This window comes from Delphinapterus leucas, chromosome 4 (assembly GCF_059928025.1).
Source record: "Delphinapterus leucas isolate spDelLeu-1000000601 "Yukka" chromosome 4, BTC_Dleu_Yukka2, whole genome shotgun sequence".
NCBI lineage: Eukaryota > Metazoa > Chordata > Mammalia > Artiodactyla > Monodontidae > Delphinapterus > Delphinapterus leucas.
In genome coordinates this window covers 132,690,336-132,714,105 of record NC_143132.1, presented here as the reverse complement: position 1 = coordinate 132,714,105, position 23,770 = coordinate 132,690,336, and the positions used below count along the sequence as shown (strand labels likewise).

Genomic DNA, 23,770 nt, shown 5'->3' with positions numbered 1-23,770 from the left:
ACCAAACCTAACCAATCTCTTGACTGAAAGTTAAACCCAATGTCAACTAAACTTAAACCACAAAGAAAACCTAATAATACATAGTTATTTTAAGAAGGTAGATCCAGGGCTTCCCTGGTGGCGCAGTGGTTGAGAGTCCGCCTGCCAATGCAGGGGACACGGGTTCGTGCCCCGGTCCGGGAAGATCCCACATGCCGAGGAGCGGCTGGGCCCGTGAGCCATGGCCGCTGGGCCTGCGCGTCTGGAGACTGTGCTCCGCAATGGGCAAGGCCACAACAGTGAGAGGCTCACGTATGGCAAAAAAAAAAAAAAAAGAAGGTAGATCCATCTAGAACACCTTGATGACTGACAGAGTAATTACTATTTTCTGACTGACACATCTTATTTAAATGAGAGTAAAAAGTTAACAATACCAAATCATAGCACCTTGGCTCTTCTTCCCGTAATTTATTATGTCCCCTGCTTCCCTTCTCCTTGGATATAACCTTATAGAGCATACTTGACAAAAAGAAAAATGGCCTGGAATCATAAATAAGAAGCTCTAGCCTACTCTGATAATTTGCTGATTCTATGGCCACAAGCAAGGAAGGAAAATGGATGAAATGTACTATTAAATACTATGCCAAGCGTTTTGCTCAAGTGTTGACTGGGCTGTAGTGATTAGAAAGGAAATTGATTTTGCTAGATAAAATATTAAGATTAGTTAGAAATAGATTTATGAGGTCAGAGAACTTAGCAGGAACATGTATGAGCAAAATAAAGACAATGTAGAATGTATGTTCATGTTCCTCTGATTACTTCAAAAGTGAAAGGAATCCAGAGTACAGTTGAGAGTTTGACCTAGTGAGCAGAGAAGGTCCTGTCAACTTAATAATAGACCTGTCTTCTTACCAAAGATATGGAGGGAAAAAAAACACATGCAAATATAGTAGATAATAATCAGAGGTGGGGTCAATTATACTATAATAAATTCTACCTTGAAAGAAGGTCTGGGAAATTTTGGGGAAGGATTTGTGTTACACATTAAGAATGAGGGGAGAAAAAAAAAAAGAATGAGGTTGTGAGGCAAATATCTTGAATTTAAAAGCAGCAATTTCAGCCAGTTTACTGGAGTGTATTTGGGTATGATGCATAGCTATTGTTTCTCTCACTGAATTTGGTCAAAGCCAGAGCAGAAAATACCAATTAGCATCACTGCTTGGAAAGAACACTGGGGGATGGTCACTAAACTATTTACGTAATCTACTGCAGGTGATGGCTCATTCTGCTCTTATATCCCAGAGGGTTGAACTACATAGAAAAGCAGGGGAAACAGAATAGGGAATCAATAGTATACTATTTTATTTAATCCTCACAACAACTATATAAGGTAAATAAGAAAAAGAATCCCTATATTATAAAGAAAAGGAAGCGAAGGAGCAGAAAAAATGAGGACATAAGTCACAAAGGACAGAGTTAGAAATCTGAATCTGTTTCTTTTGATTCTAAAGTCCATGTTTAGTTCATTACAAGCCTCACTTACATCAAGGTATCATCTACATTTTAGGACTCTGTATGGATTAAATAGTAGTTCTTTAAACTACTGTTGTGGGCTAGATTGAAAAACAAGCTATACAGAGGAAAAAGCATTGCTAGTTTTAAGGAGCTAATATTCATATAATCTTTTAGAATATAAATGCTTTATTAAGTATACATATCCATTTTGCTGTTCATGTTATTACACAAAGTGTAATGTAAGATGCATGCTTCAGAAATTATCAATATAGTAATTATTTCTCCCTATTTCTTGAATAGCTAGGTAAGTGACTTTATTTTTGATTTCTTTATTTTAATTTTTAAAAAGATATAACAAAAGAGGGGATGATTGTGGTCTAATTAAATCATTGTATGTGAAAGGTTAAGTACACATACATAGCAAAAAGATTCTGCATGTGCCCTTTTTTCTTTTTTACATTAAGTGTGTCAGTACTTTGTGTCTCAAATCAGCATAAAGAAAACTTTTTTGAATGCTACATAACATTTACAGGATTTTAAAAACTTGTGTGGCATGAATGGTAGTAGTCCTAATACAGAAAGATGTTATACACTATTGAGACATCCTTGCTTGTTATAGGAAACAAACTGTTCTCTTTGCAAAAAAAGACACACAGCACGCTTGCATATACTCATTTGTAAGAAGTGATCTATACAGGGTGGTATGATAATTAATGCAAACCCAAAACAAAATGTAAATCAACTTATCGAAATACTATACCTTCCTCTCCTTGAACAGGTTCTTCTAATAACAATTCTGTCATACATTCCCAGTCTTTCAATAGTTCTTGAGAGCTCTCCCACAAACTGTCCACCAAGTAAGCAGCATGTTCGTGTAACTAAAAATAACAAATCAAATGTGATTGAAGAACATTTAATGAAGAAACTAGTAATAATATATTGAGTTGTTAAGCCATTTTCTTCATAATTAAAACTGCTTGGTCACAATGTTTCCAAGAGCCACTCAGAGAACTATGTATATATACATACATACATACATACATACAAACACATGTGCATTCCACTGTTGATAATGGGGATGCAATATATAGACTTAATCATTTAAAAATAGTAGTAAGGTTAAGAATCTCCTAGTTCAATGAAATCATATATTGATGAAGAAAGAGTACAACTAGTTAACAATTTTCCTGAAGTTATAAGCTGGATTTAGGGTACTTTTCATTACTCTTTATTTGTCTTTCTCTACAACGATTTTTTTTCTTTAAGAAAATGAATTACTTTCTCTCAGAATTCCATTTGACACTTTGGTACCAGGCTTACTTACTTTTTATCTCTGTTATTTGGTTAAGGTCAAAATGGATGTTACTCCATCTCTCTGTTTTTCCACTCTCATTTCCACTTAACTCAATGAATTCCCCATCTCACCTCACCTCCACTTTTTGCTGCTCATTACTCTTGACAATTTTCTTTGGAACCCATGTTCCCACAGTAAACAACACTCTCAAGTTCCTCAACAAACATTTCAGATGGAACGCTTTACCATCTGTCAGTCATTGAACTGTGAAGAATATTAATTACTTTAGTAAAGTTCTTTAGAAAAGGTAAGTAGAAGTGTTGGCCATGTTCTGGTTTCTGCTACTTACAATTAACTTCTCTACCCTTGCATAAAAGTTCTACCACCTCTGAGTCTCATGACAACCAGCTAAACCACTTTCAAACTTTACATTGCAACCCGTTCACTGGCTGTTAAAATAATTTAATGTATTGAGACCAAAGTTTCAAAGAAATGAAACGGAGAGGATATGTATAGAAGGTATAATCCACCAAAAATATAATTGTGAACTTTTTTATACCTATTCTAAAAATGAGTGTATAGCACACAGAATGTTAAGTACTATTTCATATTTCAGTTATATGTTCTTGTATTTGTGAGAGAAAATGGTTTTTGCATCATGAGGAGTGGCCTGAAAATGTGTGAAAGTCACCTTGGTAGACCTACTGATTATCTACTGATATCTTAGCACATTTGGCACGTGAGTTGCTTTTCTTCCTCATTCCTAATTCTACCATTATTCTTAACTTCTATGAAAATTTTGATGATCTATTTAAAGCTCTGCCTCATTTGACCTCTTGAATTCTATACTTCATTTCCACTGCATTTCAAATCTCACATTCTGGCTTCTGAAATGCCTCAGGAAAACTACGTACACACGCATACACACACAACACCCCACAGTTTCCCAATGTTTTTTGTCAAAGCCAGAGTAGATAATATTGATTAGCATCTCTGCTTAAGGAAGAAGATGGACAAACGTTGGCAGCCAGGTCTATTCAAACTTTCTAAACCACACATCCTAGGAAAATATCCCTAGACCATAAGTAACATCATTCCAACAGTGACAGGCATAAGTAGTGCACAACCTGGTGTCAAAAATGAAAATTAACAGCAGAAAACAGAAAAACCAATAGTTTCAAAAAAATAGGCTATTAAGCCTATGCTGAAATGGAGTTATTATTTAGTGGGTACAGAGTTTCAATGTAGGAAAAATTTGAAAAAGTTCTGGAGATCAATGGCAGTGACAGCTGCACATCCATGTGAATGTACTTAATGCCAATGAAGAGTACACTTAATAATAGTTAAAATGGTAAATTCTGTTATTTCACCAAAATTTAAAAAAAAACACTATACTGAATAAACTTGCTTTTATGCCTGATATACTTAAATATGTCTGTAGAATAGGTATAAAAAAGTTCACAATTATATTTTTGGTGGATTATACCTTCTATACATATCCTCTCTGTCCCTCTTAATGCTTTTAGTCCTCAATTCTGGTTTATCTTATATGATATTGTCCTTTCAGCTTTTTGTAAGCCTTTGTTAACTACATCCAGCATTTATCCAGTTTGTTTACTTCCTGTGTTAAATTTTTGATTAAGGTGTGTTTGTAAACATTTTAATTTCTTTATTTCAACCCTAAATGACAATCTGCTTTTTTAATAAAGCATGTTAGTCTCTTTACATTTATTGAGATTACAGATGTTGGCATCTGCTTCCCTGTGCTCTCCTGATGACATTTTTTTTTTAAGCTGTGCTTCCTGCAGAGTTTTATTTTCTAACTTATATTTTCTCCATCACCAAGATCACCAAAAATAATTTTCAGACATCTGCCTTAAGCTTCACAGCCATATTATTTAGGCTTAGTTCTAATTTTTTTCAGATTTATTTGCCCACCAATATTTCTTATATTCCTTATTTTCCTTTTATTGCATGCAGTTTTCATTTTGCTAGAAAACACCCTCAAGTAATACCCTGCATATAGGGTACATAGGTAGTAAACATTTTAATTGCCTATCCTTTGATTAGTTCCTCTCCTCCATTCTCTCTGTTTTCTTTACAGAGTTTCTACTAGATAATATAATAAACTTTCTTAATCTGTACTCCCTGTCTCTTAATTTCTCTCTCATACTTTTTTTTTTTTTTTTTTTTTTTGCGGTACGCGGGCCTCTCACTGCTGGGGCCCCTCCCGTCGCAGAGCACAGGCTCCGGACGCGCAGGCTCAGCGGCCATGGCCCACGGGCCCAGCCACTCCGCGGCATGCAGAGCATGCGGGATCCTCCTGGACCGGGGCACAAACCTCTGTTCCCTGCATCGGCAGGCGGACTCCCAACCACTGCACCACCAGGGAAGCCCTCTCTCTCATACTTTTCATTTCTTTCCTCTTTTGCACTACTTCCTGCAAAAATCCCAATCTTTGGTTATGTGTACTCATGTCATTTAATAATCCACCTCTCACCTACATTTTGGAATTCATGTTTTTAATTTCTAAGAAGCCTCTTCCTCTTTCATAATTGCTTCTTCTTATATTTGGGGGCATTAATCAAAAATTTTCATCAGGGGCTTCCCTGGTGGCGCAGTAGTTAAGAATCCGCCTGCCAATGCAGGGGACACGGGTTCAAGCCCTGGTCTAGGAAGATCCCACATGCCGCAGAGCAACTAAGCCCACGCACCACAACTACTGAGCCTGCGCTCTAGAGCAGCGAGCCACAACTACTTAGTCTGCGTGACACAACTACTCAAGCCTGTGCGCCTAGAGCCTGTGCTCCACAACGAGAAGCCCATGCACCGCAATGAAGAGTAGGCCCTGCTCGCTGCAACTAGAGAAAGCCTGCACGCAGCAACGGACACCCAACTCAGCCAAAAATAGTAAATAAATAAAAAACAGATACGTAAAATTAAAAAAAAAAATTCATCAGTATGTTGGGCCTTGCGCTTCTTTTTCATGATATTGATTTTTTTCAAGTTTCAGTGTTTCTTGGTTGCCAGTACATATATATTAATGAGTCCAGACTCAAGAATACTGGTAGCTAGAATCCTTTTCTTGAATCTGGTTGCAATGTCCTGGCTTCCTTCGTTGTGTAGGAAAGTGGAAAAAGGGGATCTATAATCAGGTAGGCTTTTCCTCTAATTGTAGGTATGCACTTTGCATTTTGAATGCAGAAGTTCCCTCTCCCTACTGATGGCCATACATATCTGGGGTAGTTATTCACTACTTTGCTTCTCAGACCAGTGTCCACATCCCAAATGCCTGGACCAGCATTTCTGAAGAGAGGAATAAGCTCCTCTAAAGGGCAGACACTTAATTACTACTGACAGCTTACTCCTTTCACCAGCCTTTGTTGCTCTGATCTTTAATGTATTTCAGATTTCTACCAGAAAATCTCGAAAAAATTTTCCCTCTTTTCGTCTCCTGTCGGGGTATGGGTTACTTAACTGGAATTCACAGTCATTTACTTTACAGTTTCCACAAATTCTTCACTGTCCTGGTCAACTGGTGATATCTCATTCATTTTGACTTTTTTATCATGAGGTTTTCAGTTGTATGAGTTGCTGGCACAATTCAAGGCTTTAAATTGCATAATTTCACTAGCATTGGCATTTTTAAGAATGACTTTTCTATGCCTTAAATCAAGGCATATTAAAATTTAACTCAAGAATGTTTTCATTGTTCTAGAAATTTTTTTGTGTATATTCTCAATATGGATGCTAACTTCTTTGAGCATTAACTCTTCCTGACTGTAAGGCGGTGGCTTAATAGAATGCTTTCTGTTAACACTAATAACCACTTGTTTCAAACTCAATGTGTATACCAGCAGGACATGATAATGTGTTGGCCCATTTTCTGATTAAGAGTTTCAAATTCACCAGTATGAGCAACAACAATCAGTATAACATGGTCTGTCAGGAACTGGCTTGATATAATATTTATGATACAGTCTTCCTGTCTTGGGGCATGTGTGATGGCCACATAACTTGCTACTCTCAAATCTCTACAAGAAAAGATTGATGTTTGAGAAAAAAATATTTTAACGTGGCCAGTAGGGTAAAAGGTTACAATCGCCTTTTAGACATTTCATACCAAGGACCTTCTATTGGTAGCAAAAGGTGAAGCTATAAGAAGGAAGGCCTTGAAGCATTCTCGATGGCTATAAAAAAAACCTGGGATTCAAAAGGATCTGGAGGGCTTCCTTGGTGGCACAGTGGCTAAGAATCCACCTGCCAAGCTCTTTGGTGGGGCTAATGGTGGACCTTGGGAGGGCTCACGCCAAAGAGTACTTCCCAGAATTTCTGCTGCCAGTTCTTTGTCCACATGGTGAGCCACAGCTACCCCCTGCCTCTGCAGGAGATGCTCCAACACTAGCCACCCAGTTTCCAGATATATGCAGGTCAATGGACTGACTCAGCCTGACCTCCTGGCACATCCCCCTGGGGGTCTGTGCCATTGGTCAGCACTTCACTCTGAAGGAGGTGGGCTCACCATCAGTCTAGGTGTGTGTAGTGGAAATCAGGACAACCATCCTGCCACAGGTACATGTGGCTGACAGGGCCTTGGTGCTCCGGCCGGGTGTCAGGCCTGAGTCTCTGAGGTGGGAGAGCCAAGTTCAGGACACTGGACCACCAGAGACCTCCCGGCCCCATGTAATATCAATCGACAAGAGCTCTCCAAGAGATTTCCGTCTCAACATGAAGACCCAACTCCACTCAAGGACCAGCAAGCTCCAGTGCTGGACACCCCATGCCAAACAACTAGCAAGAAAGGAACACAACACCATCCATTAGCAGAGAAGCTGCCTAAAGTCATAATAAGTTCAGATACCCAAAAACACACCAAGGGATGTGGTCTTGCCCACCAGAAAGACAAGATCCAGCCTCATCCACTAGAACACAGGCACTACTCCCCTCCACCAGAAAAACTACACAACCCACTGAACCAATCTTACCCACTGGGAGAAGACACCAAAAACAACAGGAATTATGAACATGCAGCCTGTGAAGAGGAGACCCCAAACACAGTAAGTTAAGTAAAATGAGAAGAAAGAAATACGCAGCAGATGAAGGAGCAAAGTAAAAACCAACCAGTCCAAAAAAATGAAGAGGAAATAGGCAGCTTTCCTGAAAAAGAATTCAGAGTAATGATAGTAAAGATTATGCAAAATCTTGGAAATAGAATGGAGAAAATACAAGAAACGTTTAACAAGGACCTAGAAGAACTAAAGAGCAAACAAACAATGATGAACAACAAAATAAATGAAATTAAAAATTCTCTAGAAGGAATCAACAGCAGAATAACTGAGGCAGAAGAACGGATAAGTGACCTGGAAGATAAAATAGTGGAAATAACTACTGCAGAGCAGAATAAAGAAAAAAGAATGAAAAGAATTGAGGACAGTCTCAGAGACCTTTGGGACAACATTAAACGCACCAATATTCGAATTATACGGGCCCCAGAAGAAGAAGAGAAAAACAAAGGGACTGAGAAAATATCTGAAGAGATTATACTGGAAAACTTCCCTAAGATGGGAAAGGAAATAGTTAATCAAGTCCAGGAAGCACACAGAGTCCCATACAGGATAAATCCAAGGAGGAACATGCCAAGACACATATATATCAAACTGTCAAAAATTAAATACAAAGAAAAAATATTAAAAGCAGCAAGGGAAAAGCAACACATAACATACAAGGGAATCCCCATAAGGTTAACAGCTGATCTTTCAGCAGAAACTCTGCAAGCCAGAAGGGAGTGGGAGGACATGTTTAAAATGATGAAAGGGAAAAACCTACAACTGAGATTATTCTACCCAGCAAGGATCTCATTCACATTTGACTGAGAAATACACCTTTACTGACAAGCAAACGCTATGAGAATTCAGAACCACAAAACCAGCTTTACAACAAATGCTAAAGGAACTTCTCTAGGCAGGAAACACAAGAGAGGGAAAAGACCTACAATAACAACCCAAAATAATTTTAAAAATGGTAATAGGAACACACATATCAATAATGACCTTAAATGTAAATGGATTAAATGCTCCCATCAAAAGACACAGACTGGGGCTTCCCTGGTGGCGCAGTGGTGGAGAGTCCGCCTGCCGAGGCAGGGGACACGGGTTCGTGCCCTGGTCCGGGAGGATCCCACATGCCGCAGAGCAACTGGGCCCAAGAGCCATGGCTGCTGAGTCTGTGCATTCGGAGCCTGTGCTCCGCAATGGGAGGGGCCACAACACTGAGAAGCCGGTGTACCGCAAAAAAGAAAAAAAAAAAAAAGGACACAGACTGGCTGAATGGATATAAAAACAAGACCGGTATATATGCTGTCTACAAGAGACCCACTTCAGACCTAGGGACACATACAAACTAAAAGTGAGGGCATGGAAAAAGATATTCCATGCAAATGGAAATCAAAAGAAAGCTGGAGTACCAATTCTCATATGAGACAAAATAAGACTTTAAAATAAAGACTATTACAAGAGACAAAGGACAGTACATAATGATCAAGGGATCAATCCAAGAAAAAGATATAACAATTATAAATATTTATGCACCCAACATAGGAGTACCTCAATACACAAGGCAAATGCTAACAGCCATAAAAGGGGAAATCGACAGTAACACAATAATAATAGGGGAGTTTAACACGCCAATTTCACCAATGGACAGATCACCCAAAATGAAAATAAATAAGGAAATACAAGCTATAAATAACACATTAAACAAGATGGATTTGTTATTTACAGGACATTCCATCCAAAAACAACCTAATACACTTTCTTCTCAAGTGCTCATGGAACATTCTCCAGGATATACCATATTTGGGGTCACAAATCAAGCCTTTGTAAATTTAAGAAAATTGAAATCGTGTCAAGTATCTTTGCCAACCACTTTGCTATGAGACCAGATATCAATTACAGGAAAAAAACAGTAAAAAGTACAAACACAAGAAGGCTAAACAATATGCTACTAAATAACCAAGAGATCACTGAAGAAATCAAAGAGGAAATCAAAATATACCTATAAACAAATGCAGCAAAAGCAGTTCTAAGAGGGAGGTTTATAGCAATACAATCTCACCTCAGGAAACAAGAAGAATCTCAAGTAAACAACCTAACTTTAAACCTAAAACAATTAGAGAAAGAAAAACAAAAAAACCCCCAAAGTTTGCAGAAGCAAAGAAATAAAGATCACATCAGAAATAAATGAAAAAGAAATGAAGGAAACAATAGCAAAGATAAATAAAACTAAAAGCTGGTTCTTTGAGAAGATAAACAAAATTGATAAACCATTAGCCAGACTCATCAAGAAAAAATTGGAGAAGACCTAAATCCACAGAATTAGAAATGTAAAAGGAGAAGTAACAAACGACACTGAAGAAGTACACAGGTTCATGAGAGATTACTACAAGCAACTATATGCCAATACAATGGACAACCTGGAAGAAATGGACAAATTCTTAGAAAAGTACAACCTTCTGAGACTGAACCAGGAAGAAATAGAAAATATAAACAGACTAATCACAAGCACTGAAATTGAAGCTCTGATTAAAAATCTTCCAACAAACAAAAGCCCAGGACCAGATGGCTTCACAGGCAAATTCTATCAAACATTTAGAGAAGAGCTAACACCTATCCTTCTCAAACTCTTCCAAAATATAGCAGAGGGAGGAACACTCCCAAACTTATTCTATGAAGCCACCGTCACCCTGATACCAAAACCAGCCAAAGATGGCACAAAAAAAGAAAACTACAGACCAATATCACTGATGAACATAGATGCAAAAATCCTCAACAAAATACTAGTAAACATACTCCAACAGCATATTAAAAGGATCATACACCATGATCAAGTGGGGTTTATTCCAGGAATGCAAGGATTCTTCAATATAGGAAAATCAATGTGATGCACCGTATTAACAAAGTGAAGGATAAAAACCATACGATAATCTCAATAGATGCAGAAAAAGCTTTCGATAAAATCCAACAGCCATTTATGATAAAAACTCTCTAGAAAGTAGGCAGAGAGGGAACTTATCTCCACATAATAAAGGCCATATATGACAAACCCACAGCCAACATCGTCCTCAATGGTGAAAAACTGAAACCATTTCCACTAAGATCGGGAACAAGACAAGGCTGCACACTCTCACCACTATTATCCAACATAGTTTTGGAAGTTTTAACCACAGCAATCAGAGAAGAAAAAGATATAAAAGGAACCCAAATCAGAAAAGAAAAGTAAAACTGTCACTGTTTGCAGATAACATGATACTACACATAGAGAATCCTAAAGATGCTACCAGAAAACTACTAGAGCTAATCAATGAATTTGGTAAAGTAGCGGGATACAAAATTAATGCACAGAAGTCTCTTGCATTCCTACACAACAATGATGAAAAATCTGAAAGAGAAATTAAGGAACTGCTCAAAAAGAATAAAATACTTAGGAATAAACCTAGCTAAGGAGACAAAAGACCTGTTTGTAGAAAACTGTAAGACACTGATGGAAGAAATTAAAGATGATACAAATAGATGGAGAGATACACCATGGTCTTGGATTGGAAGAATCAACATGGTGCAAATGACTACACTACCGAAAGCAATCTACAGATTCAATGCAACTCTTATTAAACTATCAATGGCATTTTTGAACAGAACTGGATAAAAAATTTCACAATTTATATGGAAACACAAAAGACCCCAAATAGCCAAAGCAATCTTCAGAAAGAAAAATGGAGCTAGAGGAATCAGGCTCCCTGACTTCAGACTATACTACAAAGCTACAGTAATCAAGACAGTATGGTATTGGCACAAAAACAGAAAGATAGATCAATGGAACAGGATAGAAAGCCCAGAAATAAACCCATGCACATATGGTCATCTTCTCTTTGATAAAGGAGGCAACAATATACAATGGAGAAAAGACAGCCTCTTCAATAAGTGGCGCTAGGAAACTGGACAGCTACATGTAAAAGAATGAAATTAGAACACTCCCTAACACCATACACAAAAATAAACTCAAAATGGATTAAAGACCTAAATGTAAGGCCAGACACTATCAAACTCTTAGAGGAAAACATAGGCAGAACACTCTATGACATAAATCACAGCAAGATCCTTTTTGACCCACCTCCTAGAAAAATGGAAATAAAAACAAAAATAAACAAATGGGACCTAATGAAACTTCAAAGCTTTTGCACAGCAAAGGAAACCATAAACAAGACCAAAAGACAACCCTCAGAATGGGAGAAAATATTTGCAAATGAAGCAACTGACAAAGGATTAATCTCCAAATTTTACAAGCAGCTCATGCAGCTCAATAACAAAAAAACAAACAACCCAATCCAAAAATGGGCAGAAGACCTAAACAGACATTTCTCCAAAGAAGATATACACATGGCCAACAAACACGTGAAAGAATGCTCAACATCATTAATCATTAGAGAAATGAAAATCAAAACTACAAAGAGATATCATCTTACACCAGTCAGAATGGCCATCATCAAAAAATCTAGAAACAATAAATGCTGGAGAGGGTGTGGAGAAAAGGGAACACTCTTGCACTGCTGGTGGGAATGTGAATTGGTTCAGCCACTATGGAGAACAGTATGGAGGTTCCTTAAAAAACTAAAAATAGAACTACCATATGACCCAGCAATCCCACTACTGGGCATATACCCTGAGAAAACCATAACTTGAAAAGAGTCATGTACCACATTGTTCACTGCAGCACTATTTACCATAGCCAGGACATGGAAGCAACCTAAGTGTCCATTGACAGATGAATGGATAAAGAAGATGTTGCCCATATATACAATCAAATATTACTCAGCCATAAAAAGGAAATGAAATTGCGTTATTTGTAGTGAGGTGGATGGACTTAGAGTCTGTCATACAGAGTGAAATAAGTCAGAAAGAGAAAAACAAATACCATATGCTAACACACACATATATATATATATATATGGAATTAAAAAAAAAAAAGGGTCTGAAGAACCTAGGGGCAGGACAGGAATAAAGACGCAGACGCAGAGAATGGACTTGAGGACACGGGGTGGGGAAATGGTAAGCTGGGACGAAGTGAGAGAGTGGCATGGACATATATACACTACCAAATGTAAAACAGATAGTTAGTGGGAAGCAGCTGCATAGCACAGGGAGATCAGCTCCACGCTTTGTCACCACCTAGAGGTGTGCGATAGGGAAGGTGGGAGGGAGATGCAAGAGGGAGGGGATATGGGGATATATGTATATTTATAGCTGATTCACTTTGTTATACAGCAGAAACGAACACAACATTGTAAAGCAATTATACCCCAATAAAGATGTTAAAAAAAAAAAAGGATCCGCCCTCCCATGCAGGCGACACGGGTTCGAGACCTGGTTTGGGAAGCTCCCACATGCCACGGCGCAACTAAGCCCGTGCGCCACAACTACTGAAGACCTTGTGCCTGGAGCCCGTGCTCCGCGACAAGAGAAGCCCCTGCTAAATGCAACTAGAGAAAGCCTGCGGCAGCAACGAACGCACAATGCAGCCATAAAGAAACAAATAAATAAATTTATTTTTTTAAAAAAAAGGATCTGGAACCCTAACAACAACACAAAAGCTTACTTTCTAAACGCAGTTTTTCGTAACATAATTTCATAAAAGCAGCATGAAAATCAGGCATTTGCAAGCATTCTTTGTACTCCTTGGGAATTAGATGAACAAAAAAGGTAGCTCATTAATGGAGAAAGAGTCATTGTACAGCAAACAGATAATCAGAATTATATTAAAATTTATGTATAAATTATATAACATAAATTAAAATTATATTTATTGTCTAGGTGAACTTTACCTTGCTATATCTAAGTATAATTTATTTTATAGGGTGTCCTCTAATCCCATATATAACAAACTAATCTCATTTTCCTGGTGACTTTATTTACAATTTTCTGGGTGTGTTACCATTTATCTTTAATTGGCTTCAAGGTTGCTCATAAATATTTTACCTCATGTTTTTTCTGTCCTGCTCACTTCTCTGTCGAATAGTTAAATACACTAAAGGAGTTCACTGTATAATGGAATCTTATATTTATTCCTTTTATGGAAAATCATTTACAGTGCAAATAACCATTCCAAATTATTAAGCCTAAAATTTCTAAATACTGTTATATTGGCTTTTATTCTCTGCAGAAGCAGAGCCAGTTATTGGTGAAGCTTGAAGAACATATTAAAAAAGAACCCCCAAAAGTTAATACTCTGGGGAAATTTCCTGGTTATATCAATAATATGTCTGCTAACTTTCTGTCTTAAATTACTGTCATAATGCACCTCATCATTCCATATGCCTAGAAGGACAGTTACCATACTTCTAGATTGTCCAGAAATGTTCTGGGTTATGATTAGTGCCTTGGAATAATTATTAATAGCATCCTTGTCACTCGGAAAAGCATCACAGTTTGTACAGGAAGTATTATGGTCACACTACATATAGGGAAATATGGACTCATCACATGCAAGTACCATTTATCCTACTATATGGCATGTATCCCAAATACACAAGGTATTTTTTCACTTGAAACCAATGACTACTAAAAAGGAAAGAAAAACTAGTTTAGGCAGATCTCTTAATCTCCATCATTTCACCTATAATTCCCATATAAAAGAGGACTACTAGTCCATGGACTACAAACCTCTCTCAATTCAACATTTTAGAATCCTATTACTAAAATGTTACTATTTAACATCCTAGTAAAACAAAGGAATAGGAATGATTTTCAATTCAGTTAATTCTAGTTAACTGATCAGTAATCATCTATAAGCTGGACTTATTCTACTTTATGATTTCTAAGGTCTCTTTCAATTCAACTTTTTATGAGTCTAAAATATTACTGAAACACACATTACAGTAAAACAAGAGGAATTCAGAATAAGACAATCAGAATCCCACCGTATTGTAAGAATATGGCTTTAATAAGCATTCAGCTCCAGGTGTACACAAGAAACCCTTAAGTATGACTTGCAGTTGTTTTTGCAGCTGACAAGAATGCCACAGAGGAGAACTGGGAAATATATTTTAATGTTCTTGTAACACTTTAGTAAACAGCAGCAAACACATGAAACAGCAGTACCATTTGAAATACAGAGCAGTAATACACATCACAAATTATTGCTTTATATAGAAGATGAAACTGTGTAAAACTAACTACTTATGGATTTTAATATATCAAAAAGTAAAGTCCTTGGGCTTTCAGAGATCTAAAACATTTTCTTTCAATTAATAATCAACTTAAAGTAGCCTGATCATCATATTCCCTAAACTTTTCAGCAGTTTAAATAGTATATATGTGTCTCATCCCTATCAAATTTTGAAATTACTGTTGCTGTTAAAGTCAAATTTTTAAATATGACTTGATTGTTGCAAAATACTTTTAATCCCATTTCTTTAAAGCCTAAAGGGCTAAAGATTTAATTTGAATCGTCTACCACAAGTGTGATATTTATTAAGTACTTAGTGTTTTACCTTAAACATTCACAAACATCTGTATTTTACTCCATAATATATCCACACTTGCTTTGTTAAGAAAATAATGCTTTAAACCCTTACTATGGAAAGTGTGGTCCCTGGACTTCTGGTCCAGAAGCATAAACATCACCTAGGAGCTTGCTAGAAAGGTAGCATCTCAGACCCCAACCCAGAGCTACTGAATCAGAACTGGCATTTTAAGAAGATCCCACGTAATCTGTATACACATTTAAAACACTGTTCTTAAATTCTTAAACACGTCCTTTACTCAAAAGCAACTCTCCAACTGGTTTTGTTTCTGACTTTATTCTTTCTCTATCTGTTCCCAACTCACTTAAAAGATACCGGGAATTCCTTCACCACTTTACCACTTTTCTGGCTTTGCTTTGCCCGAACGCCACTCTTTCCACTAAGTTCTTACATCTCTCTCTGATTTTAATTTTCTTATAGACTGCCTGTTTGTCTCTCTATTCCTCATTCCTACAGGGTTTCTCCAGCACTTTCAAACTTGAGCATACAGTCTCAAGTTTTTCTTCTTCCTGGACATTCCAATACAAACCAAAAATACTCTTTCCCCAAGTAAAGTTCAGGGTCCTAGATTTCCAGATTTTCGCCACCCTTTTTGCAGCTCTGTTCCCAGTCACTTATAAGCCAACAAGTTTGTTCATTCAGGGGGTCTTTAGGCTTAGTTTGCCATTCCCCCAATGTCATACCAGCAGTAGGAAATACAGTTCTAATATCAAAGAACATTTAAGTGGGCAAAACAAAGTTCACTTGCGCAAACAGATTTAGATAGATAATATGTTATGGATGTTAACTGTTTAATTGATAAACTGACATGGAAATGTCACATGGAATTACTACTGTGGATTTGTACAACTACTAATTTACATCTAAATTCATATTTTTCTTTCTCCTTAAATAACATAATTTTCAAACAAGATAAAACTAATGGTTTTAATAGCCTGACAATGTTCATGAACTGTTTAAATAATATAATGTGGTTTTTTTTTTTTTGGCCATGCCACACAGCTTGCAGGATTTTAGTTCCCTGACCAGGGATTGAACCTGGGCCTTCGGCAGTGAAACCACAGAGTCCTAACCACAGAACTGCCAGGGAATTCCCTAAATAATATAATTTAAAAGGCATGGGCAAAAATTCAAGACAAAAAAAAGCAACAATAAAAAGTATGTAGTATTACAATGCAATACTATAAAATTTTAAAAATTGCTAGCCTATATTCAGTGTTAATCCACACCTGCATACATATTCCCACAAAAGGTAGAGTACTGATTCCATAATCATAAAATCAAATCCATGGAGGCAGGGAATTCCTTGGTGGTCCCAGTGGTTAGGATGCAGGCTTTCACTGCCGTGGACCCTGGTTCAATCCCCGGTTGGGGAACTAAGGTCCCACAAGTCACATGGCACAGCCAAAAAACAACCAGAAAAAAAAAAAAAAAAGACAAAGAAAATATCCATGGAGTCAGATTTGTAAGAAACAGGCTTGTCTTCATTTGATTAAAAAATATTGTTAATTACAATGAATTAAACAATTTTATTTAAAATGTAATCTAATGTTAAAACAAAAACAAAATAAAGAATTATGTTAAAAATTTACCTCACTTTCAAGAAAGAAAAGAACCAGCATCCTAATAAGGTTCCCATTTGGACTGTTCCTCCCCCTCCTCTTTGCTAATGCTTCTTCTGCTTGTGGGTCATGTCTGCTAAATAGCCTGGAAATAAGTAACAAAACAAGAACTTTACAAATTTACATGGATATGAATTTTAGTCTTTTCCTTCAATGTATAAATTATTTCAGTGTTAAAAGAAGAAAACAGTATTAGAGATCAGGTTACTGATTTGTTTCAACACAAGTATGTAACTGATGTTTTTATAGGTCAAAAAAGTGGTTAGATCTAAACAATTTCATACAGTTCAACTATACATAAAGTGTAAAAGAAAGCTTTTTTTACTGATGGCTAATCAATGTTCAAATCTTTATGAAAAACATAAACTTTTTATTCTCTATGACAGATACTAAAGTATGTAATTTTAAATAGAGTTCTATTTTCTTAAATATCCATTTTACAGTCATGTAATTATAGAATTTAACCAAAGGCTCCAGCAATAATGGTAAAAATTCAGACTTTTAATCATGATTTACTTCTTCCACTATCTTCTGTTTACTAACCTATTACCTAGAAACAGTATTCAACAACCCAACAGTATTGAGTAAAATGAAAGAAACATTAAATTTATAAAAATACTACTTAGTGGCAAAACTTCTAGAATATGGCAAAGAAATGACTTGAAAATTTTAATTTGCTAAGGAGACTTATTCTAACAAAACTTAAGGACTACTCAAGGTGCCTTACTCCCAGGTATTGCTCCAGGAATACTGAACAAAGAAAAAATCCCTATTCTCATTGAGCTCTCACTCTAGTGGTTGGAGATAAACAGTAGATCAATATATACCACCTCAGGTGTTACAAGGAAATACAACGGTCTAGGAATAGGAATATAGAGTGCTAGTTTAGACATGGAAGTCATAGTAGGCCTCTCAGATGAAAGGCTAAATAATTGAATAAAATAAGAAAAACTTCATGTGACATAAAATATAAACCAATTTCAAGCAGAAAATGAGTATTGAGAAACAGTATTTTTGGAGGGAAGGGGAAAGTATATGGCGGGGGTATAGAAGACTAGAGTATTATCTTGAAGCTATATCTGCACAGCTATCAGACTGGTTTAAGAGAAAGCTTATTTGGGTGGCTTTCAGAGGTGGGGGGCAAATGGAAAATATGAGGGTCCTTTACACTAAAATGTACAAATTTAAATAACTGCATTCACTGTATATAAGGCACTGAGTAATTAGCTTAATTTTTCTAATATTAAAATGTAGAATTTTCAATGACATTAAAACATTCATTTCAGATACATTTTACCGTTTTTTGGATGCTTGGTATAGCTTAATACACTAGACTAAAAAACAGACTAAGTCTATGTGCATGCACACATTTTTTTTTTTTTTTAAACTTTATCGTGGAATTCTGGGGCTAGTCTACAGTTTACTTGTTAAGATTTTAACAGATCACAATATTAAATGGTGGGAAAATGCTGAAAGAGATCATTAAGAATCAAAAGTTCTCAAACTGAATATTTTCAGGGCAGGGGCATAAAACAAGCTTATGAAGTGAAGCTTTCATTTGCATAGGAATTGACTTCCTTTCCACAAAGAAATAAAAAATAATGGCAGCTTACATTTGTCAATTTTTACGTAAAATATTATAATTTAAAATTCTTTAGCAAGTGTTTCAACCTTACAAAAACACAATACAAATAAAATTAAATATATCCAAAGGCTCTTTCTGATTACAGTGCTGCCAGTTTATGGCCTCTATTCTGTAGCTGACCAGCCTTTTTAGTCTATCTTTTCTTTGAAACTATAGAAGCAATAATTCTTTCTAAAAAAACACAAAGCTTTTTGAAAAGTTAAGTAGAGAATAGAGTAGAATTTATTACTAGAATACAATAAAAAAGGAAGGGAAGACTACAGTATACCCTTGATATTTGTGATAGACAACACCTCAAGATAAATATGGAAATAGCATTATTCTTTATTAGCCAATGATGTCAGAGTCACTGGCAAAGTCAATATCTTATTTTAAAAGTCATGCCTAAAAATTCTGACTTTCTTCCTCACTTTCATTACCAGCATGCCCTATTAGCCAGCTTCCTTCTTAAAGATTTTTCACATAGAAACAACTTTTTCTCACTTTGAGAGGTACCATTAAGTTAAGAGCAGTTTGTGGCTGCAGCACTGAGCTGCTGATGCTGGATGGAGGGCCAGGCCTGCTCATTATCAAAGTTAATCATCCATGTACAACAGTTGCCAAGTGCATGATTTACATCTGTGCTTAGCATAATTACAAATCACAACATGTAATGGACTTCTGGGTTCACCTGTCAAAGTCACTAAGTTAAATCTATGAACAAAAACAAAAACAAAGCAAAACGTCCCCTTGCCCAAGAATATGTTTACATTTTAAGAATGAATTAATCTACTAATAAATTATGTAACATATACAGTAGACCATGATCAAAAATATATTTCATAAGAATGTTTAATTATATTCATAAACTCTCACTAGCGCTATGCTTTGTCAAAAAAATAGATGAGATTTTGCTTTTAAACTGTAACTGCATATATAATTTTTAGCATCATTATGGATTACTGATTAAAATAATCCTCATCCTGACAGAATGGAGAAAAATGAAAATTTGGGAGGCGTTTTGAGGATATTTAAATTACCAATGTTGAGAAGATGAGAACTCAGAATTTTAAAGGGGAAAAAAATTTGGTGAAATAAAATATCAGTTACTTAGGGGAGTCTTTATAAACTTCAAGCACTTCTCCTTTCTCCACTCACACGCCTAAGCTGACTAGCTGAGAACCATCCTTTTAGATTTCAGGCCAAAGGAATATATCACAAGGGACATCATTCTCAGGGATGTGATTCATGATGTGCACGTAGGTGTGAGAATATTATAACCCCCAGAACTTGGGGCAATGGTCACTTCTAGCACTGTTTTCAGTCACTATTACTTTCTTTCATTAACTGTAAAACAACGACAAAACAACATATGAAAGTGGAACCTGGTTTCAAAGAGAATTAACTCACTTTTTGTGAAGGAATTCTCCAGCTGCCACAGCAACAGGGCGATGTGCTGAGTATACCAAGTGGTAAACATTTTCACAGTCTTCATTGGAAAGAGCTTCTTCACTTCCACTGAAAAATTCAGAAAGTAACACTGAGCCAAAAATATTTACTGTCAGTTCTACCTTGATTAACATTTTGTAAGGTTCTTTATAAAAGCTCAAGCATGCTGACTTTATTTTCCTCTCTTTTTAGTCTGACTTTGAAAATAATATTTCTCTTTAACTATAAAAGACACTTAATTATTATATAAAATTCAGAAAATACAGATAACACAAGAAAATAAAATGTCCACATTTCTTCCCATACACACCTATGGACAATGAGTATTAGTACCTTGGGATATATATTAGCCCAGTTTAGCTCAGTTTCTTTAAATGTGCATAAGATTTTTGTTAATAGGCACTGGTCATATATTTGCCCCTGTTTTACAGAGTTAAATTATTATTGTACTATGTAACTCTTTCCAGAATTGTCTATTTTAAATTATAGTTTATCACAATATTTACAATACTATTTAGTCTTCTTTCTATGTAAAATGGATTCACTAGTCATAACCACTCCTCTATTAACACAAATTTCCCACCTTTCTATTCATGTATTCTTAAAGTTTGAACCTTTTCTTGGTTTGCTGGAATGTATCTTTAAGTATTTTTTTTCCCAAAGAGGGAACATCTATTTCCTGATTATTAACATGATTAAAAATGTCTGACAGGGTTATAGATTAATGACTAGATGACTACAGAATTCTTGAGCTATACAGGTTCTTGACAAGATGTAGGGGTATAAATTCATTCTCTGGAGATGCCTAGAGGTTAGGAGGAGAACGAGGGATCTGACAAATATAAATTAGAATGACCTTTGCAGCAGAATAAGGTAGCTGCATCATAGTATAAGGGAGAAACTTTAGTTCTGAATGAAAAAGAGCTGAATATCAAGGATGGGAGACAGACAGAAGCATTTTTTAAAGTACACTTTTTTCCCCCTCTCAACAAGGCCTAAGTTTTAACCTCTTCACTTAATTACATGTATATCATCAACTCAATTAGCTAATACCCTCAGGATAAAGTTAAACTCACAGGAAAAAAAATTTAACAAGATATCTCAGTAATCTAAGCTCATAAGTGAAAGGAAAGTAATCTATACCAAAAGAAGAATTAACAGATGCAGAGAAAAAGAATTTAAAGATGGTATAACAGGATGTTAAAGGTGACTTAACTTGTTGTTTTGGGGAAGTTCTGGTAGAGAGTCCACAAGCCAAGAAAAATAAGGCCAGATCATTTCATGCAATGCTATAAGAGACTGGAGAGTTAGTTTTGGGAACCTTAGCTCATTTATCACCGAAATAATATATAAGTAGACATTAGGAGATTGAGCAACATAATGAGTAGAAATCCATACTTCTTCCATGTTTCCTTTAGGCCAGATATGGAATACTTAAAGGGAGCCAGCCTGGATAGTTTTAAAAGACATTTTGCCCAACAAGACCACCTAAAGGGCAAGCAACTCAAACAGAGGAAACCTGAAAGTCAGGCGCTGAGTCACACAGTAAATAGCCAGAGGAGGCACTGTCCACTCTGGGGAACTTCCCATTGTCATAAATACCTAGAGTGGGGATGAGACAGGAGGGAAAGGGACAGGACACAAAATGCTAGATAATGAAGAAGGGGAGCAGCTGTTGGGATGCTAAGATAGGCTAGAACCAGCTCAAACCAAGGTGGCTTTGAGAATAGTTGGGTCACTGACCTTTAGCTAATTATACCTTCATTGAAATACTAAAAATCACTCCCTCTTACACCATGACAGTTCCGAGGAGGACCATAAAAGGTCAAAAAGTAGGCAGTGGTCCAATTCTTGGGAAATCCCCACCCTTCACCAAAATAGCAAGAATATTCCTCCCACTCAACCTATGAAATTACTTAACCCATAAAAACCTATGACCCCATGCCCCTGGGCAGATCTCACCTTCCCAGAAGACCCTGTGGCCTGGAGCCACTCTTGCCTTCTGAGACAGACCTCATTCTGCCTATGGAATGTGTATCTCTCTAAATAAACTTGCTTTCCCTTTACTATGGTTCACTCCGGAATTCCTTCCTGTGGGAAGCCAAGGACCCTCACTTGGAGGTCCATCCTAAGGACTTCTGTGGGTTCCAGGATGACATCTCCCTCTCCTGCAAAAGGGAGAGCTCTCTGAGGAATCCATAAAAGGACCAATGTACCTAATGAATTATTAGGTCATCTGACACAGCTGGAGGGCCATAACTATACTTTTATATAAGACATGATGTGCCCTTATTTCCTCCAATGAAAACATAGAAAAAAACCTTAAAAATAGACTTTTGAAACTAGCCAAACCATTTTCTAAATTCATGATGAAAGTATGATTTTTTTTAGCCAAACAAGGTCTTAGACGGTTTGAAAATACTCTTTAAGGAAGTAAACTAGCCTGAAAAGACAATACTGGAGGAGTCTATGAGAGAATTACTCTTCCTTGGAAGTAAGGGAAGAAGTAATATCAAAGCAAAGTTTACTCTTGTCTAAATGAGCAATTACTGAAACTAAATAAAAAAAGGAAGCAAAAAAACCCAAAAAAGGGTAAAAGAGTAATCCTTAACAATAGATTTTAAACTCTAGACAATTCCGATGAAAAATACAAGTGGTTGGAATGTGGGTATTTTTTGTTCAAGGGAAAGACATTGATAAGCTTGTGAAATTTACAAGTAAACTATAACTAGGGGGCATAATAATTTAAAATAGAATTGAAAAGGAAAAAATTCTTCATAAATGACAAGGAAGAATGAGATGTAAGGATAAAGTGAATATTATCAGAAGATGTACAAATCATGAATAGAGAGGTACTGATCTATATACTCTGAAGTATACCAAGCAACCACCGAAAAGGAAAGACAAGTGAACAATAGTAGTTCAAGACTTTAACACATCCTTCTGAAAAAGTAGACAAAAATAAGCAAAGGTATAGATAATTTGAATGACACTAAATAAATTCAAAGTAATAAATATAAATAACTATATACACAACACAGATATGTATTGTTTCTAAACATACTTAGAAAATTCAGAAAATTGACCAAAGTACTCAGAACACATTCTCAAATAATACAATGAAATAGAAAGAACAGCTTTAAACAATCTGATCTAGGGAGAACAAAAATTACTACTGAATAATTTTGATTTAAACTGAAAATCATAAAGGTAATCAAAATACTTATCATTGATTGTCTATGAAAATATTCTATGTCCAAATTTTTAGGAGACTAGTAAAGTAGTACTTAAAGGTATATTTGTTACTTTAAATACGATTGTTCAAAAACAAGAAAGAAATAGCTAAAAGAAGCTAGTTCTTTGAAACGAACAGTAGGATGGACAAACCTCTGCCGTGACTGATCAAGAAGAGGATACAAATAAAACGAATGATGTAAATAACAAAAGAAATAATAAAGTTTTATGAATAAAAATATCATAAGCTATCAAATAATAAAGTTGAAAACTGTGATAAAGCTGATATACTATAAAAATCATATGAAAAGCCAAAATTATTACAAGAGGAAATAAAGGTTAACTTAGATGGATAACCACTGAAGAAGTAGAAATGGTAATCAAAGACCTTTCTCTCAAAAGAAACTTAAAACTGACATGGCTTTAACAAAAGAATTCTCTCAAAATTTCAAGGAGGAATTAATCTGTCATAGCAAATT

General features: G+C 36.1%; 1 protein-coding gene across 4 annotated transcripts in view; it reads right to left on the bottom strand.

Moving 5' to 3' along the window:
• Positions 1 to 23,770, bottom strand: part of STAG1 (STAG1 cohesin complex component) — a 441,577-nt gene that overhangs the window by 74,947 nt on the left and 342,860 nt on the right. For all 4 annotated transcript variants that reach the window (XM_089910049.1, XM_022582560.3, XM_089910050.1 and 1 more), the window contains 3 exons: positions 20,019 to 20,126; positions 16,955 to 17,069; positions 2,255 to 2,372 (listed from right to left, as the gene is read on the bottom strand). In XM_089910049.1, coding sequence (XP_089766175.1) covers positions 2,255 to 2,372; positions 16,955 to 17,069; positions 20,019 to 20,126 — 341 coding nt within the window. The remainder of the gene's footprint in view (positions 1 to 2,254; positions 2,373 to 16,954; positions 17,070 to 20,018; positions 20,127 to 23,770) is intronic.